This window comes from Salmo trutta, chromosome 4, assembly GCF_901001165.1.
Source record: "Salmo trutta chromosome 4, fSalTru1.1, whole genome shotgun sequence".
NCBI lineage: Eukaryota > Metazoa > Chordata > Actinopteri > Salmoniformes > Salmonidae > Salmo > Salmo trutta.
Window position 1 is genome coordinate 24628509 of NC_042960.1, and position 20435 is coordinate 24648943.

The window sequence follows — 20435 nt, forward strand, 5'->3', positions numbered from 1 at the left end:
CCTCCAATCGGGAGGAAAGTTAGAAGTCATGAACCATGATCACACCACGTACGACTGGTTCAGTGCTTAGAGTACTTCCATCGTGAGGTTAGCTCCTCTGTGGATAACATAGCTATGAAATAGACTCCTTCATACCTATCGCCACTACAATGGTGTAAGACACATTGACATGTAGTAAAACTACTACAGGTCCCCTTAATATATGTCTTGAGGTCGACATCAATTCTTACGGACTGTTCAGACTCATTCTGAACCAGTTGCAGCCTACCAGGATACTTGGTTTTCTTTCCCTTGGCATGTGCGCTTGTCTAAGCATAAACGCACATGTACAACGGAACATTTAATGAGGATTTATGCTAGGATCACTTAAGGGTACGAGCAAAATACCAGCCTTGGTAAAGTTGAAAATTTACCCTGAGGCCTTTGGCTCTACAGCTACCGTACTCACCAGTTTCTCCCCAGAGGTCCATAGGCCATCCCTGTAGACTGTCCAAAGCTGGTGCCTTAAAGCTGTAGACTTATCATGTATTTATCAACTTAGGATAGTGCCTTAAGTAACACACCGCTTATTAGGAACGTCCTAGATATGACATTAGACACAGTGCCATGACCTTGGACGTATATAGAATATAATCCAATTAGATGATTAAGGTGTGGTAACTATATTTTGTATATCGTTTGTTTATGCTTTTATTCATTCTTGTTTTTTTTCTTTAACACTTATGAAGTGATAGAGCCATAAACAAGTTTCCCATACAACAATCAGTTAGTGCCATAACGCCCCTCATTTGGGTAAAAAATGTAATTATTTACATTTTTATTTTCTTGAGTGTGTGTGCGATGTTAACATCTGCCCAGATCTACCCGCATGGACGACCAGACGACGGGTTCGGAACGGCGATCCCCAACCTGGACATCCGATTCCCATTCTTGTGGTGGACTGCTCCGTTGGCAGAAACCCTACCAGGGTAAACCACCAGAGAGGGATCGCAACAGCGATCACCAACCAGGACATCCCCTGGCCATTCTTGTGGTGGTATGCAGCTTTGCAGTTAATTGTTACATAATTAATTTAATCGAGTAACAATGAAAGGTAGTAGGTAATTATTCGATGAATAGTAGTCATCACATTAATGATAGTCACGTCACGACACTGCTGATGACGATGCCCCTGAAAATGCAATTGATGCACCCGAGCTTGCTGATGCGGTGGCACTGGACTCGAAACCACCTCTGAATACTCTCTCTGCTTAACACAAAGTGAACATTAGTTGGATATACATTAGTTGGACAAGGGAAAAGCATCAACTGACTTGAACAACTTTGAATGTCTCTAGTTTAAATAGCCAGGTAGTCCAGAACATTTTGCTAAGGGTAATGCAGATACAGATATGTATGACTAGTTTGAACGTATGCTTTCCGTAAACCAAGTAGCTGTAAGAGTGTTGTGTCATTGTGGATACATGTAACGTTGCCTACAGCTAGCTAACTGGAGACATTTGTGATGTGATTTTAGTCCTAATGGCCTATTTCGGCGTGACTTGGTTTAATAAAAACATACTGACAACCCTACGGCTGGCAGTGGCTAGCTACAGAGCTACAGGCTGGCTGCGATCATGTAGTGTCTTGCGATTCATTCCATTTCGCTAGCTAGTCAGACAACTTAAGGCTGCTGACTAAACAATGTAGTTAAGTAACGTACTTCAATAGTCACAGATCAAAATACACTGAACAAAAAATATAAAACACAGAAATGTGTTTACATCCCTGTTAGTGAGCCTTTCTCCTATGCCAAGATAATCCATCCACCTGACAGGTATGGCATATCAAGAAGCTGATTAAACAGCCTGATCATTACACAGGTACACCTTGTACTGGGGACAATAAAAGGCCACTAAAATGTGCAGTTTTCTCACACAATGCCACACACAATGCCACAGATGTCTCAAGTTGAGGGAGCATGCAATTGGCATGCTGACTGCCGGAATGGCGACCAGATCTGTTGCCAGAGAATTGAATGTTAATTTCTCTACCATAAGCCGTCTCCGTCGTTTTAGGGAATTTGGCAGTACGTCCAACCGGCCTCACAACCGCAGAACATGTGTATGGCATTGTGTGAAATCAGTCAAATCAATGAAATTGTTACATGTTGCGTTTATATTTTTCTTCAGTATATTAAGCGTCTCGTTATACAATTCAATGGATGGTATCAGGCAAGATTGTGTCTAGGCTTCAGGTACTGTTATGGAAATAGCTATTTAAGGGTTGTCGCTTTTTAATCTCACTCAAACTCGCTCACTCTGGGCAAACTTTTCACTATGGTTGGCAGTGGCTAGCTGTAACGTTACAGGCATGCAGTATTGCGATTTATTCCATTTGGCTAGTTTGACGCCAAAGCCAGCCAACAAAGCTAACGTACTTCAAAATTGTCAGTCACGAGTCAATAATGTATAGATATGAGAAGCATGTCTAATACATTTAATAACAAACCATGTACCTCCTTAGGTAAACATATGAATTACCTGTTGCCCAAAGTTCGGCGCAGCTGTTAGTAAGTGGTTCGCCATTTTCAGAACATGCGGCCACAGAGGGAAAGATTTGGCGTGTAGTGGTGACGTCAGACCATCTAGTTAAGTAGCCCAAAAAATAAATAAACTCATGTTCATTGATTAGGTTAAGGTAAACCATCCCTAAAATTAGTGGACCAATGGAGACTCATTGTCTACACCTCCCTTTAAACCCTGCCTTTCACAACAACAAAAAGCCAAAACTCACAATAAATTTTTTTTAAAGTCAGTGAAAGCAAAGAAATCGGGAGCCAAGACGAGTAGCATAACCAAAAGGTAGTAATAGCAGCCAAGAGCATAGTGAGAATGGATTCAATATGATTGGTTGTTGGGGAACTTGAACTGAAAACTATTTTTGCATTGGTTTTCAAATACGTTTTTCAGTAATTTAAAGTTTTTGCTCTCGCTTTAAAATTGTCTTTGCAAGTTTTGGGGTTTTGCTTTTGATATAGTTTACAATTCTATACATTTTGCTTCAAATCGTTTGGTTTTTGATTTCAACATCCATTATTTCACTCTTCCTCAAAAAAATCATGTTTACATTAGCAACTTTTTCATGTTTACGATGTATTTCAATTGAATGGTGTGAAATTGGTCACAAGGTATGATTGATTTAGTTTCTCCCAGTTGCTGGCCCACACTCCAGTACAGTAGGTGGCGGTAATGCACCATAACGTTGGATGCCAACCAATGATGAACCTGGTCATTTAGATTACTGAACAGGATGACACTGACTGAATGTTTCAACAAAAAAACAAAAACTTTATTTCATGAGAATCAGAACAATTTCATTCAGAGGGTTCCTCAGTCTTGCTTTACAGAATAAAAATGAGCAATATTTGCCAACTCTTGTACATGCACTTTGCAACACATTTCCTTACTCCCCCTCCCACCCCATTTTCAATAACCTGGTTTCAAGCCAAGTTTTATGTGAGTAACATACAGATACAAAAGTAATGACAGACCTTAGACATTTTTGGGGTATATTATCCAAATGTCAACAAAACAAAAATACACTAGACAAAGTGGAATCTTGTCAGTAAAATGAATTAGAGGAACGTCAGTGGAAACGCTTTTATGAGCAAATATTGATACAATAACCATCATATTGAAGTAAACTTGGAGTCATGTGGTCCTCCCACTACACCTAGTCGGGAAAGCATGCTGTTCATTAAACTACAGATGAAATAAATGATGAACTTCACAGGGTGGTGAAAGTGCAAGGTAATTTTAGCTTCATGCTACTTTCCAATAAATATCTAGGGTCTTCGTCTGGTGATATGATAATCTATGCTTGGCTGTGAAGAAAATAAGCACTATTTTGTCCATATGATGTCATCATGTAGGCTATATGTGCGCTCCAGCCAACAGCACGCAGATCGTGCTATTGGTTAGAGCACACATGCCAATACCAAAGTGAGCCCACTCGCTATAATGCAATCAGTGGAGTTGATAATGTGATGAAACCCATTTAACTAGCTTTTCATTTTTGATACATGGGAATTTAACCACAAAATGCTTTTATTTGCAACAAGTCAATAGGATGGAAACATGCGCATAATGTTTTTATGCAGATTCAAGAATATGTGCATGAAAATCTGTCGCCAATTGAATGGAAACCTAGCTGTTGGTGTACATTTTCTTGAGGGTAGACGTATGTGTCCAGACAGTTGAGTAAGACGTTCTCAGGGTTGTACTTTAAAGTAAAAAAAGGTACATGAAGGCTCCAAAATTATGGAGAAGAAAAAAAAATCTAACATTAGATTATTGTACTGCTTTTGTGAGATCATGGATTCATACAACTCACATGGGGGGAAATGTTAAATAAAAACAAAACTTAACCCCAATAACTACCCCCCAAAAACAACCCTGGTTGAATAAAGAAAAATACACCAACAGAGATTAAGAAAAAGAGAAACATATATTTCACCCTAACTACGCCATCTCTGCCTCGCTCGTAAAGGGATTGTAATCAGACAAGTACTTGACAGAGCAGAATGTCAGATTAAAATTCCGGTTGGGGGAGAGCGTGAATGTTAAGGGATAGTGAGCACCGTTCTCAGTTTGTTACCGAGGGGCGGGTTTGAAATAATTGTGGTGTGGACCTAGTCCTGGGGGTTCAAATACAGAAGAAACAAAACCCTACTTAACCCATAAAACGGACAGTTTGTTTCTTATGCCTACACTGCTCCGTTGTGGTTTCTAACAGGGCAGCAGCTCATTACAATATCCTTCACACTAACAGGGAAGGGGTATGTGGGTTTGTGTTGTATATAAAAAAAAATTTAAAAAAAAAGGAAATTAGTAAAGATGGCAAAGCCCCTCTAATATTCGTCTGCCTGGGTCTCCATCTTGTAGCCATTCTCATTGGAAACGTAACCCTCCCCCGATTGCACCGACTCTTGGTCCATCGTCAACCCATCCTGGCTATTCTCCTCTGGCTGGGCCGGCGCGTCGCCCTCCTCCCCATTACCCACGTCTTCCTGCTCGGCCGAGGGGAGCAGGAGAGAGCCATGCCGGTCCTCCCTGCGCTCCCCGCTACCCCGCTCCCTATCTCTCTTATGCTCCCTGTCTTTCTCCCTGTCCCCCCTGTGCCTCTCCCGGTCCCTCTCCCGGTCCTTGTCCCTGTGGCTGCGCCTCCGGTCACGGTCCCGCTCCCTGTCTCTGTCCCGCTCCCTCCCACCACGCTCCTCTCCCACTTCCTCACCCACACTAGGCTCTTCAGGCATCCTCTCTCCTCCCTCCCCCATCATACCATCTCCTAGCCCCAAGCCCTCATCCCCCTCACCACCCTTGACCCTCTCCCGGTCTCGCTTGCGCTCTCGGCTGCGGCTCCTCCTCTTCCTTTCACCTTTGTCTCTGCTCCTCTCCCTGCTATGACTGTCTCCCCCTGGCCCTCCTCCCCCCCGCTCCCTCTCTCGGTCTCTCCTCCTGCCACCCACTACGCTCTCCTCTCCAGGCCCTGCCTGGCCCAGACCCCTGTCGCCCCTCTCCCTGGAGCGGGAGCTGCGCCTGCGTCTTTCCCGGGACCGGGACCTCCGTCTCTCGCCACCGCGCTCTTTCTCCCCCCCCCGTTCACGCTCACGGCTGCGCTCTCTGCGTTCCCCTCTGGGCTCAGGTCCACGTTCGCGCTCACGTTCCCTGAGGTGAAGAGAAGGGCAAAAATAAGTCAACTGTCAAACCTCTATACAGAAAATATCAAGTCAGCCAAACAACAAAATGTTCAATCCCAAATCTACCGCTAGCCCATACCCTCAACACCCGCACAGATCTAAAATAATTGGATAGATGTAACTAAGGAATATGGTAATAAATCCATCTTGCCTTCAGATTATCCAATTCTTTCAGGTCTAATGGGTAGGGCCTATTTAAAATAGGGTGACAACCCTCCCTTAGCAGACCACCCCAAGGGCCCAGTGTAGGTACTCACCCTCCAATTGGGGGGTGGTCATCATAACGTGAGGTGTCGTCTCTTCCAGAGTGCTTGATGTTGACGTCAGCCCCGCCTCTCCTTGTCCCACCAAGACCACCGCCTGGTTGGGGACAGAAAACAGGGCTCATTGTGATACAGAAATCATAGACAGGAAATGAAAGCATTTAAAACTGACAAAATATTAAAAGGGATTCATAAATGACCAATGCCAATGTGAGAATCATCCTTTCCAAAACGCTCAGTGAATTCAGTGTTAAGATTTTAAAGTGGCATGACGGTAGTATGGACAATTTTGCGCCGTCAGAGATCATGTGCAGTTCCTCACCTAGCCTGCGGGGATGCCATCCCTTCACAGTGCGGCCTCTCTCCACATCCACCAGCACTCTCCTTCCGTCGATCTTCTTCCCGTCTGCATGCTTGTAGGCAGCTGGGGGGAGGGGGGTGATGAGAAAAAGGTAGAGAAGGGTAAGTTGTAGCTCTGCGGTTTTAAAGGTAAGTTTAACAAAGAGTGCATGAATATACTGACCAGGAGCAGGTGAGGTAGTGTGGGGCTGCTCTCTGGGCAGACAGACCATGTAGTAGTAGACCTTTTTCCACCACTAAATGCTGCATTTACCTGCACATCTCTTTTTTGAAGATGTACCACAGTTTATGTATTTTGTTGTGCAAACACTTTACTTCAGTAAATCTTTATTTTGAAATGCTAGAGGGATAAAATAAAGAAATTAATTCTAGCCTCAAATCACAAGTGAGCCGGTATAGCAGATAAGGTTGACAAAACTGCCATTTAAAGCATTTATTATTAAAATCTCAAACCTTAGATTTTATTATATCAAGTGTGTCATATAATATGTTCAAACAAAACATTAAAGTTAGGCATATAATGATTGCTCTGTTCATGTGTGGTTTCTGTGGAGCACCAGAGACCGAAAAAGTGAAACTCTGCTTTAAAATAATTTAAGTCTTACTAAGGTCCAGTAGTGACCACACTACTGTTGAAGAGGGTCAACCGCTTACTGTTGCATGGCTCATTTTACCTTGAAGCTAAAACGGCTATAGTTTAGACCAAGGGTACGCAATTCTTACATGCTGACCACACCACTCGCGTCACGTGCACTGCAAAATAAATTTACACACGTTATTCAATCATTTCACCCACACTGCTCGAGCGTCTGCGTGGCCAGGCGCTTAAATAGAAATTCTATTTGACGCTCAACGCGCTGCAAGTCCGGCCTCTCCCATCTCATTGGTTTTTAGGAGCATGTACCCACGTGGATGCCTGAAAGATGAACTGACGTCCACACGCCAATCGGTTGTAGTAACGCACCGTAAAGTTGGTTGCCAACCTCCATATAAAGTCCAAAGAAGTAAAAAAGAAGCCTGAGGAAGGAGGAGAGATGAAAGGAATTCGGTTTACCGTTTTATCTGTGGATTATTTGTCGGAGTAGAGGACCTTAAGCATTTCAGGTAAAATAACCCAATGTTTATATCCCAGGACAAATTAGCTAACAGCAGCAAGCTAGCTAGCTAAATTGCCATAAATGTTTAATGCTTTTCGACCTGTCCCAAATTAATATAATTGGTTCAGAGTTTGTTTTGATATTTCAATCTCCGTGTCCTGATCACGTCTGGTGTGGGGGTACAAAAAAAAAAAAAAAAAAATCAACATGCGTGCGTCCGGTTTGGTCAGCGTGTTACCCTACGCAGTCTCAAGCCTGCTGCTTTTCTGTTCTACCTTGTAATTGCACACCTGGTGTCCCAGGTCTAAATCAGTCTCTGATTAAGGGGGAACAGGCTTCCAAGGTCCAGAGTTGAGCTTGAGGAGTTTAGACCAATCAACAGCCTTGAGTTGGCCCACGACTAAGCTAAAATATTACATCTAAGGAAGCAAGCAAAAATTCTCAAAATCAATTAAACTCAGCAAAAAGAAAAATCCTCACAGCAAAATTCCACATACACGTGACAAACAAAAATGGTATAACGTGTCCCTGAACAAAGGGGCGGGTCAAAATCAAAAGTAAGTCGGGATCTGGTGTGGCCACCAGGTGCATTAAGTACTGCAGTGCATCTCCTCTTCATGGACTGCACCAGATTTGCCAGTTCTTGCTGTGAAATGTTACCCCACTCTTCCACCAAGGCACCTGCAAGTTCCCGGACATTTCTGGGGGGGAAATGGTCCAATCCCTCACCCTCCAATCCAACAAGTCCCAGACGTGCTCAATGGGGTTGAGATCCGGGCTCTTCGCTGTCCATGGCAGAACACCGACATTCCTGTCTTGCAGGAAATCACACAGAACAAGCAGTATGGCTGGTGGCATTGTCATGCTGGAGGGTCATGTCAGGATGAGCCTGCAGGAAGGGTACCACATGAGGGAGGAGGATGTCTTCCCTGTTAAGCACAGCGTTGATTAGACTGCGCTTGTCGTCATTGCAGGCAACGATGCTGTGACACACCGCCCAAGAGCATGACGGACCCTCCACATAGATCTCGCTCCAGAGTACAGGCCTCAGTGTAACGCTCATTCCTTTGACGATAAAAGCGAATCCGACCATCACCCTTGGTGAGACAAAACCACGACACGTCAGTAAAGAGCACTTCTTGCCAGTCCTGTCTAGTCCAGCGACGGTGGGTTTGTGCCCATAGGCGACGTTGTTGCCGGTGATGTCTGGTGAGGACCTGCCTTACAACAGGCCTACAAGCCCTCAGTCCAGCCTCTCTCAGCCTATTTCGGACAGTCTGAGCACTGATGGAGGGATTGTGCGTTCCTGGTGTAACTCGGGCAGTTGTTGCCATCCGGATGTACTGATCCTGTGCAGGTGTTACACGTGGTCTGCCACTGCGAGGACGATCAGCTGTACGTCCTGTCTCCCTGTAGCGCCGTCTCACAGTACAGACATTGCAATTTATTGCCCTGGCCACATCTGCAGTCCTCATGCCTCCTTGCAGCATGCCTAAGGCACGTTCACGCAGATGAGCAGGGACCCTGGATAAGTGTGTCTGCTAAATGAATAAAATGTAAACAAGTGGTCCAAGCAGTTGACAGTACTTTGATGTGGAGTGCGTTTGAGAGCCTGTTGTGAAAAATGCTTGCGCACTTGAAATTAAAATCAGATGACAGTAATTCATGGTCGCACAAATTGATGAGAAACGTATTTGCGCATTTTCACATCAACCTCTTACCCAGAAGGAACAGTGAACAGGAGTCACCATGGGTCAAATCAGACACCCACCTCACTTACCAAAGCACGTCTAACCACTTATAGGTGGAATTGGGGATTTTCAACCAGTAGCTAGGTTTCCATCCAATTGGCGACAGATTTGAATGCAAATATTCTCAAATTCACATCAAATGCGAATTTTCCCACCAAACTGACTTGTTGCAGATAAAAAATAAATAAAAATAAAAAAATCTGTGCGTGATGACGTAGTGCACACAACTTTTTCGCTTAAGTTCTGATGTATAAAAAAATGAGTTGTCAAACTTGCATTTAATAGCAAATGTGCCTACGCTGGTCTTGGCGCGTGTGCTCTAGCCAAAAGCTTGCATATACAGTATGGATAGGCTAGTCTACACAAGATAATAATGGATGAGAATATTTTGTCAAACGGCAGTCAAACAATCGATCATCATGTCACCAGCATAAGACCCTTGATATTTATTGGAAAGGAAAAATCAAGCTTATCACCGTGCACTTTTCACCACATATTTTAAAATCGGTAGCCTATTAAACTACATGGTTTCCCCAAGTCGTAATGGGAGGACCACACACACACCATAGTCACTTGACTCCAAGTTTACTTTGATAAGATTATAATTACAATCAATATTTTGCACAAAAAGCATTTACACCGCTATTCCACAGATAATTAAATTCTACAGACACAGAAAGATCCCACCATGCCAAACTAACAAATTCTGTCAGCATTTATAAAATTGCACCAAAATTTCCTGTTTCCATCACAACTGTCGTGATCTTTTAATCCAGTATGACTTTACTCACATAAAACCTGGATGGAAACGTGGTTAGTGACAGACCACAGGTGGATACTGCACTGCAAATGCTGACATCTTAGGCACGTCCTTAGCCCCCCCACAATTCAGTGAGAAATAAAATACCAGTGACACTGGTTTGAGTTCCTGAATATTTACTGATTGCCAGAGTATACGACCTTGAATGGCAATGCTGCAATCTTCTTACCCAATACATGTTGTGCTTCAGACTATATTGAGGCTTGAGTAAATTAGGTTGCCTTACATACAACCTCTGACCTTGTAATACTGGTCTAGAGGGGGAGATATAGGGGAGGGGTCATCTCGATACGAGCAAATGTGACCATGTTCACATACCTTAGTGGGGGGCTTTATGGGCTGCTGTGTTTGTTTTTCCACCAACTACCTGGACACGAGCGCAGTGTCGGACTCAGAACCTCCCAGAGCATAGGGCTTCCAGTTGCAAGTCAACATGGCAGGCTCCTGCCAGATTTACCACCACATAGACTGCAGCTTCTGAATCAAACTCAGAATAGACACAAATATATACTCCCTTGGCCCAGACAGTCTTGGGATCAGTCTATTATGACCGAAGAATTCGGCGAGATCCATGATGACCCATCCTGGCCTCTACACTGGTCTGCTCTGGTAGACGATCCAATGGGAAACGGCACAGAGGACTCTTTCCTCTTTATATCCAATCAGAGGGCCTTACCAGAACCACTCACTTTTATAGCCAATCTGAGGGCCTTACCAGAACCCCATCTAGATCATAGCAAATCATCACTGTACTTTAATGACACCTCACAGGTTTATACTACCAGGGGGCCTTACCACAACCCCTCACTAACCTAACCAATCCAGGTTTGTCTTACCACAAACCATAACCTTCTCAACCAATCAGAGAGGACTTTATTCAAAGGGCCTTACCTCGACCCCAAAAACATGACCTAAATACAATCTTACTATACAAGCACACATACGGTGCATATATTTTTTTTTTTTTTTTAAGAAACAGAAAGGTATGTATCTAGAGAAAATTGGATGTGTTTGGTGTAGGCTAGAATAAATGTAGGCTAGTAACTGTGGTGACATGTTTCCTCACTAGACTGGTTCTATTAGCTGAATACACCGGATCCTTGCTATCAGCTGTGGTAAAGAGATCTGGGGGTGAGATGACTGCCATGTCTGAATGAGCTACCGCTATGCTCTTGTTGGCATCTGCTCTTGCCTAGTTATATAGTAGGGACAAAGCTACATGTGCGCATAAGTATGTGCCTTGCTGTAAAAGTGTGTAGAGTCCCTTCGTAACCCTATTCCATTAAAGCCAGCTCAACGCACACAAGGACCTTAACTTACAATGCTAGGGGATTTTGTTTTGGGCGTGTGGTCTTTTTGATGCAATGTTATGCAAAATATTGTCCTTTTAATGATTATGCAAGAGACAACTTGATAAAATGCTGTTTCAGACAACTAAAATACTCAAATAGTAAAAGCACTTTGGGCTATTGTACAAGTGCTAAAATGGATACATCTGAGGTGGCTTTAACACAAAAGGAAAACTCATAGGGCACCCATTAACTGACTAATGGCCTGGGGGTGCGTTCAATGGTCAAAGCACCAGATCAGTCTTATCAATGTCAATATTGTTGAAGCAACATTTAAGCAGCTTCAAAAAAATGTGCTTTGCCCATTGAACGTAGCTCTTCTTCCCTAAATAGGAGGATGGAGGGTGGAAAGAAAGCTTACCCATCATACAAACCCATCATACCAACCATATACTGAGCTGTGGTAGTAGGGTGTAGATGTATCATAATCATCATCATCATCATCATCTGCAAGCCAGCTCTGGCCAATAGCCATCACAGATAGGCGGCTGCAGTGGCAATGAGAACAACAAACAATTAATACACTGCAGAGCCAGCATGGACATCCCCTCACAAGTCAACCCTCACCTGAGTCACATCATACCAAGGGTGGGCGACCCTGGTCCCAGGGAACACTACTCCCTGCCTGTTCATTGCACCATGGGTGCATGACCCAAAGTGTTCCAGCAATTAATCAGTGGCTGCGTTTCAGGCCAGCTACATTGTAGTCGCGCTGTGCGGATACTTGCCTCACCACTGACTAGCAGTCAGACATCAGATTCTTATTTTATATAATTTGGTTAGCTGATATGTAAAACACCTACCCAGGTGATGTGAAATCTGGCAAGTGACTGCAATGTAGTCGGCCTGGAAGGTAGCCAGTAAGTAGCAATCTTAGAGGACAAATTTAGACCGGGAACACCAGTCTGCCTGATAATTTGTTTAAATTCAATAAATGAGAATAATACCAGCGGGCATGGTAGATCGCCAGGACCAGGGTGGAGGACCACTTATATGAGCTGATAGAAATGGCCTAGTGTCACAAAAGCACAGAGAGGGTACCCAAGTTAACCAGACAAGTTGGGGGGGGGGGGGGGGGGGTAGTAGCCTGTTGGTGACCTGTAGCTTACCGTTGGTGGTCCAACCAGGGAACCCACCTGTTCCACAGATGACTTAACACTAACCATTACAGGCCTAACCTAAAGCAAGCAAAGGCATTCAAGGTGACCAGAAGAACAAGGCTTAGAAGTTGTTTATACATACAAGACATAGGCCAAATCTTCCCACGAATGGCACCGCCACATAGAAGTACCATGGCTGGACTAACTGCACTCACTCAGACAAGTGCAGTACAGAAACCCTTTCTTGAGTTAGTCAAGAGGTCATCATGCGCCACAAACACAAGACAGACATTACACAAACCTCCCTCAGCACCTTGTTTCCCCTAATTAATAACATAGCCATTCTAAACTCAAAGAAAATAAAAAGGATGGATGGATTTTGGTGACCCTTGTGTTCAGAGTTGTACCTTCAACTTGTATGGACTGTGGATCCATATTTTTAACCCCCTTGCCAGTAGGCTTGGGCGGTATACCGTATACCGGGGTATTCGGAAAAAGACAAGGATGGTTTTTCCATACTGTTGAAACAATTTCTTTGAAGTTTGATAAATTTGAACATTTGTAGCTACTTAATGTTCAAATTTATCAAACTTAAAAGAAATTGCTTCAACAGTATGGAAAAACCTGCAATCAACTTGTACAATACGTTAGGAGATAAACACTGAGTTCTCAATTTCACCCGTCACATTATGAAGCTTACTGTAGTCCCCTGTCATGTGGTGTTTGTTTACAAGCACACAACTACAAGAGACCGGAGCCTTGGGAGTCATTCACTGTTGTGCATCATGCGCCAGGTGATCTAATTACAGTAAGTCTAAAAGTTAAGTCTAAAATGTGCTAACTCCTCTGTGTTTGGTTTGCTAATATAGTAGCTAGTTAGCCATCTAGCTAAGTGGTTAGCTTCTTCCAAAATCAAGCCTTCACTTGGTAACAGCAGAGAATCCCCTCCTGGATCAAGAGCCTTGTTGGTATATATTGGTTTTGTGCATTCAGCAAACTGTGTAGCATTTGAGTTACTTGTATAGTTTAGGTCAAACTGTACAAAATGTTCACAATGCGGTTGTTAGCATTCTCTATGGAATTTTACATGTACTTGTTAGCAATGCTAACCTTCAGATTAGAGTATCAGTGGGTTTTGAAAATAGCACCGCTTGTGTTCAGTGCCAGTATTACCGAATATCCCAGTATGACAAGGTCGGTATGAAAGTATGACAATCTGGATACCGCCCAAGCCTACTTGCCAGCTAGTTCTTGTCTCCGACTCTTTTCATACCATTGTTCCAATCCAAACCATACTCTGGATACTTTCCATTCAACATGTCCTCGCAGCATAATCAGACCAGCGCAGAACAGCTCAGTGTGGCTCAGCAGTGTGAACATTTTATTTTTGGCAGATATTAAGAGTGGGCCTAGGACTATGGATAAATGTAAAGCCAACACCCATCCTGGCCCTTCAATGGGAAATCGCACCAAGGACAGCAAAAGCTGCTAGTGCAGTACAGGGAAAAAAACGGTGCCTAGTCAGTTTGAGCCATAAAAAAGGGAGTATATGCAGTCAAGAGGCTTCCTCGTACACTTGGCAAGAGTATAAGGTGCTGATGTTAACTAATAGTCAGCAACACCAACTGCTACAACTTCTAAAGCTATAGTGAAATTAAAACCATTTGTAAGCTCCCAAAATTCATCTGGTGCGTCCTTCGTCATTTCTCACTTACACGAGTCCTTCAACAAATACTATCCCACCTACGTACCCTCCCAGCATTCAGACTCCCATTTGAGATGAGGTGGGTTATGAGGGGGTTGGTCTCTCGTGGTACTCACAGTGCATGTCTCTCTCGTGCTCGTACTCTATGAAGGCGTAGCCTCTGGGCTTCCCTGATCGCTTGTTGTAGACGATGTAGATCTGGAAGAGAAAGCGACTATAAAAAAGCTAGCTGAACAAGCTGGGGGGGGCAAGAGGACCAACTGCCACTAACAAATGGCCAATAAGCTGTATTTTAAAACCAATGGGTGGTTTGGGAGACAGACAAAACGTACCCGTTTGATGGGTCCGTAGACCTCAAACTCACGGCGAAGCTTGGATTCCGTTGTGTCATAATTCTGCAGCAATGATAACACAGTTAACGATCACATGTGCCAAATACAAAAGGTGTAAACTTCACTGGCAGCTTGGTCTTAGAATTGTCCTCAGAACACACTTCTGGCATTCATACCATTCGACAGAAAGTGGATGCTTGGTTTTCATTTTATTGTGGTGTATGTGTGCTTCATTTGTTATTAATCACTACCCGGTTTAAGTATCAGTGGCCAAAACAGGATGGAAGGTAAAGATGCCATGGAACATGGAAGATAGCCTGTATAATGCACACTTACAACACGAGCCACAAACAGGGTCTTGAAGGCATCCCCCTGAGCATTGGGGTCATTGTGTGGATCCCCTAGAAGGCAGAAGCCAATATTACAACCTGACTTCAACTTTCAGTAAATCCTATGAATGTCACAAAAGCTCATGTCAACTTACAGAGCTTCAGTTCTGTCTCCACAACCGTCTGCCTCCTCTCAATCTTCTCCCTCCTCTGTAAAACAGAAACAGGTTAGCTAGGCCCCTCAGACTCAAACCCCAAATGGTTACTGTACATTAAAGCCATGTACTAGTACACCCTACTGAAGACTTCCACTTATCCAATCTTATTCAGATACGCATTGAGGTTTCAGAGACTAAAAGTGAAAGGAAATGGCCAAAGGGAAGTGACACCTCTTCCAATTGTCTCACCTTTCTCTCCAACCTCTCATCACGAGTTTCTGCCCTAGTAGGGGGAGGGGCATCTCTGGGATCCTATCAAAACAGTCAAAAAAAAGTTAAGCTAAGAAAAGCTAGGCATTCAATCAAATAGACAACTATCCATCTCATTAATGAGTGTAATTGCCTAACAGCTAGGTAGGTTTGCCTTACCTCAAAGTGCCTGATGAAGGGAGCGATGCCACAGTATGGCTGGTTGTGGTGTTTCTCATGGGGAAGCTTCTCCAACTGGGTCAGAAATGGTATGGGGTCCCGCGGCGCAAATAGGGCCAGCAGATTGGGGGGTAAAAACTGGGTCATCTTTCACCTGCAGCGAGAAAAATACATGTTTAGTTTACAAACTACATAGGAACTAATAATATGCGGACATGGAGTTGGTTGCATCAGTGTTGTCATTAGGCAGTGTGGACAGAGCCACAAAGGCTTGGAAGACCATTGTGATAACCATGTGCAGCTCAATTTCTTCTGCAAAGCTAGCTAAATTATTTCCATTTCGCTAGCAAGGTAAGGCAACATCTTATTTTGATGTGTGGAACTAGCTTCGAAGCTAGTGTCGAGAACTGATCAATGTTGCCAAACAATGCTCAAATCTTCCCTTACCTAGACGCTTCAAGGAAAATTAAGGCCGGAAAGTCAGTTTAACGTTAACTCGTCAACATGAGCTAGCTAGCTAGCTAGCTAGCTAGCAGGAATAGTGAATGCTTTAGGCTGATGATACACCACAAATATAAAAACGCAACAACTTAAGATTTTACTGAGTTAGTTACAGTTCATATTAAGGAAATCAGTCAATTGAAATAAAAGCATTAGGACGTAATCTATGGATTTCACAACTGGAAATACAGATGTAGCTGTTAGAGATACCACCCAAAAAAGTAAGGGCGTGGATCAGAAAACCAGTCAGTATCTGGCGTGACCATTTGCCTCATGCAGTGCAACATTTCCATCACTGAGTTAATCAGGCTGTTGATTGGGGCCTGTGGAATATTGTCCCACTCCTCAAATGGCTGTGCAAAGTTGCTGGATATTGGCGGGAACTGGAACACGCTGTCGTACACGTCGATCCAGAGCATCCCAAACATGATCAACGGGTGACATGTAGGTATGCAGGCCATGGAAGAACTGGGACATTTTCAGCTTCCTGGAATTGTGTACAGATCCTTGCGACATGGGGCCGTGCATTATCATGTCGTGCCATTCATCCATCACTTCATGTTTCGGCAATGGGCCTCAGGATCTCATCACAGTATCTCTGTGCATTCAATTTGCCATCGATAAAATGCAATTGTGTTAGTTGTCCGTAGCGAATGCCTGCCCGTACCATAAACCTACCGCTATCATGGGGCACTCTGTTCACAACGTTGATGAACCACTCACCCACACGATACGCTGTCTGCAATCTGCCCGGTACAGTTGAAAATTGATCCATGAAGGGCACACTTCTCCAGCATGCCAGTGGCCATCGAAGGGGAGCATTTGCCCACTAAAGTCAGTTACAATTTAGACATGTTGCAGCAGTGTGGAAAATGGAGATCGCACAATATGAGAAATGTACAGGAGGGCATAGTTAGAGGGAGTGTACAGTTAGGATAGAGAAAGCACTGTGTCAACTGTGGGGGTCCCCATGCACCTGGGGATCAAAAGTGCCCCGAGAGACAGGTTGAGATTGCTAGAGTTCGAGTGGAGCAAAAAGCATCCTATGTTGAGGCAGCAAATAGAGTAGAGGATAGCCCGAGGGTGAGAGAGTCAGCTGGGAGCCCCCGAGTGAGTAGGCCTGAAGAGAGCGCGAGAGATGTTGAGTTGAATAAGTTTGGATTTCTTGCATTTATAGCCATGGTGATCAACTATGCTGATTAGAGGTTGACCGATTATGATTTTTCAACGCCAATACCGATTATTGGAGGACCGAAAAAGCCAATACAAATTAAATCGGACGATTTTTTAAATATATATTTGTAATAATGACAATTACAACAATAATGAATGAACAATGAACACTTATTTTAACTAAATATAATACATCAATAAAATCAATTTAGTCTCAAATAAAAAGTGAAACATGTTCAATTTGGTTTAAATAATGCAAAAACAAAGTGTTGGAGAAGAAAGTAAAAGTGCAATATGTGCCATGTAAAAAAGCTAACGTTTAAGTTCCTTGCTCAGAACATGAGAACATATGAAAGCTGGTGGTTCCTTTTAACATGAGTCTTAAATATTCCCAGCTAAGAAATTTTAGGTTGTAGTTATTATAGGACTATTTCTCTCTATACCATTTGTATTTCATATACCTTTGACTATTGGATGTTCTTATAGGCACTTTAGTATTGCCAGTCTAATCTCGGGAGTTGATAGGCTTGAAGTCATAAACAGCGCAATGCTTGAAGCATTGAGAAGGGCTGCTGGCAAACGCAGTAAAGTGCTGTTTGAATGAATGCTTATGAGCCTGCTGCTGCCTACCACCGCTCAGTCAGACTGCTCTATCAAATCATAGACTTAATTAGAATAACACAGAAATACGAGCCTTACGTCATTAATAATGGGCAAATCCGGAAACTATCATTTCGAATATAAAACGTTTATTCTTTCAGTGAAAAACGGAACCGTTCCGCATTTTATCTAACGGGTGGCATCCATGTCTAAATATTGCTGTTACATTGCACAACCTTCAATGTTATGTCATAATTATGTAAAATTCTGGCAAATTAGCTCGCAACAAGCCAGGCAGTCCAAACTGTTGCATATACCCTGACTCTGCGTGCAATGAACGCAAGAGAAGTGACACAATTTCCCTTGTTTAATATTGCCTGCTAACATGACTTTCTTTTAATGTATGCAGGTTTAAAAAAAAATACACTTGTGTATTAATTTAAAAAAAGGCATTGATGTTTATGGTTAGGTACAGTTGTGCAACGATTGCGCTTTTTTCGCAAATGAATGCGCTTTTGTTATATCATCCCCCGTTTGGCGAAGTTGGCTATCTTAATTAGGAAGAAATGGTCTCCACACAGTTCGCAACGAGCCAGGCGGCCCAAACTGTTGCATATACCCTGACTCTGATGCACAGAACGCAAGAAAAGTGACACAATTTCCCTAGTTACAAGAAATTCATGTTAGCAAGGCAATATTAACTAAATATGCAGGTTTAAAAATATATACTTGTGATGAGGCGTTGATGTTTAGGTACACATTGGTGCAACGACAGTGCTTTTTTCGCAAATGCGCTTGTTAAATCACCCGTTTGGCAAAGTATATGCAACGCAGGACAAGCTAGATAAACTTGTAATATCAACCATGTGTAGTTAACTAGTGATTATTGATTGTTATTTATAAGATACGTTTAATGCTAGCTAGCAACTTACCTTGGCTCCTTGCTGCACTCGCATAACAGGTAGTCAGCCTGCCACGCAGTCTCCTCGTGAAGTGCAATATCGGACATGATTGAAAAATGCAGATTACCGATTGTTATAACTTGAATCGGCCCTAATTAAAATCAGCCATTGCGATTAAATCGGTCGACCTCTAATACTGATGGAGCAGATGTCACAGAAGATACGTGGTAATTGCAGCAGCAGATAAATATTTGGGTGTAAGATTTTAACGCATAAGATCTACAGGACGTTGAGAGAAGGCCTGGTGTAGGATCGTTTAGGGTCAAAGTAGTGGGATGGGTTGGTCGGTTTTTGGGGAGAGTGTATAGGTGTACGGTTAAACAGTGGTGCAATTGAAGTTTCCCATTCGCTTTTTATTCTATTTTCTCGGTGACCAAAATGTGCAATCCACACTGACCTGCAAAAGGCAGCAATACACAAGAGTCTACTCTGCTGGAAAACCACACAATGATAACCCGCAATTAAACAAACAGTTAATTTTTAGAATCCCTACTGTTGCCCAATGAGCAACGAAGGGGCGTTGACTTTGGCACCGAACTTCCGCTTGTATTGTGGAAAACAAATGTTCGCACGAACAGCCTAAACATTTTTTTAACGGGATGCCCCCCCTCTCTCAAGAATCCTATTAATTCCTGCGTGTACATAGCGCAGGGGGGCGGGGAGAGTCCTTCGAATTGCACCTTTCTCAAGACTAAAACGAACAATTCCACACAATTGTGTGACACAATTCCATAATATATGCACCAACTGTTCCGGATAAGGGCGCCTTTAGAACAAGCATTTTGTTACACTCGCAATAACATTTCCTAAGCATGTGTATGTGACCAATACAATGATTAGATTAGTCTGGCTTCCGACTAGACACCTCAGTGAGGCTAACGTTAGCTAACAACGCAGTCAAACAATGGACCTTCGCCAATCCACCAAAGCTTTAAGCTAGTTAATTGCAGAAAGACCAGATACCTAAAATGGTGCAAATGTGGTACATTTTAACAAGTTTAGTTAACGAAACTGGAATATGTAACGTTATCTACCAAAACGCTAACCACTGTCCAGCGTAGGCCTCGTGCCTCCACTCAGGGACACAACACATTTCTGGCCCACTCACCTTAACTCTTCATTCAATCCCTTTAAAACTCAGAGAGCCAGAATTAGGCAACGTGGAATAAGAGCGTGCACTCTAATTGTTCAAGGCAAGATGTTTCCCCACAGATGAATATACTTGAGCTTCAGCTTGGTTAGCTTCTTGCCAGGAAAAATAATATTTGTCCTCAACTTAAAATGGCGGGACGACGTAAAGCGACGACACTGTCGCGACAGTTAATCTAATGTTTCACGAAGCTTCGGGCTAATTTACGTGAGACCTGGTTTCCACAGAGAGGAAGGGGAAGAGAGAGGCCCAACTCCACGGAAAATCTGTCTCCCTCCAGCAGGTGCGATTTTTGGTTGTTTCGCCAATCTAGAAAGGAGTTTCTGTATGGAGCAGGGGCGAAAATCTGATATCAACTTTGGAGGGGACAATTACATGAAATTTTCTAAAGAGCAATTCCTGAGGGGGACACCAAAAGTAGTGCTGTAACACATAGCCTACATTGTAATATGGTAAATGTATATTGAGGAACCAAAGAAATAAGGTGTTTGCCGTACTCCTAACTACCGGTACCCAAAACTACACAACTAATCACAACAGCAATACCATTGCCTTTAACAAATCTTAGTTCAGTCACCAGTTTAAGTTGAGAGTGGGGGTATCCATGGCATTTTCC

The 20435-nt window shown here is 43.2% G+C and overlaps 1 protein-coding gene and 1 non-coding gene across 2 annotated transcripts; both read right to left on the reverse strand.

Moving 5' to 3' along the window:
• Positions 1-3302: 3302 nt before the first annotated feature.
• On the reverse strand, positions 3303-19981 carry LOC115192113 (U1 small nuclear ribonucleoprotein 70 kDa). Its single transcript, XM_029750263.1, has 10 exons — positions 19778-19981; positions 15434-15587; positions 15254-15316; positions 15002-15056; positions 14854-14918; positions 14518-14580; positions 14302-14383; positions 6326-6427; positions 5998-6100; positions 3303-5708 (listed from the first exon to the last, which is right to left on the reverse strand). Exons 2-10 carry the CDS (start codon positions 15578-15580, stop codon positions 4892-4894), a joined length of 1497 nt encoding a protein of 498 aa, XP_029606123.1. The 5' UTR covers positions 15581-15587; positions 19778-19981; the 3' UTR covers positions 3303-4891.
• LOC115193120 (small nucleolar RNA SNORD35) lies at positions 15655-15733 on the reverse strand. The gene has a single exon (XR_003878083.1). It is a non-coding gene; the product is annotated as a small nucleolar RNA SNORD35 (small nucleolar RNA).
• Positions 19982-20435: the final 454 nt, after the last annotated feature.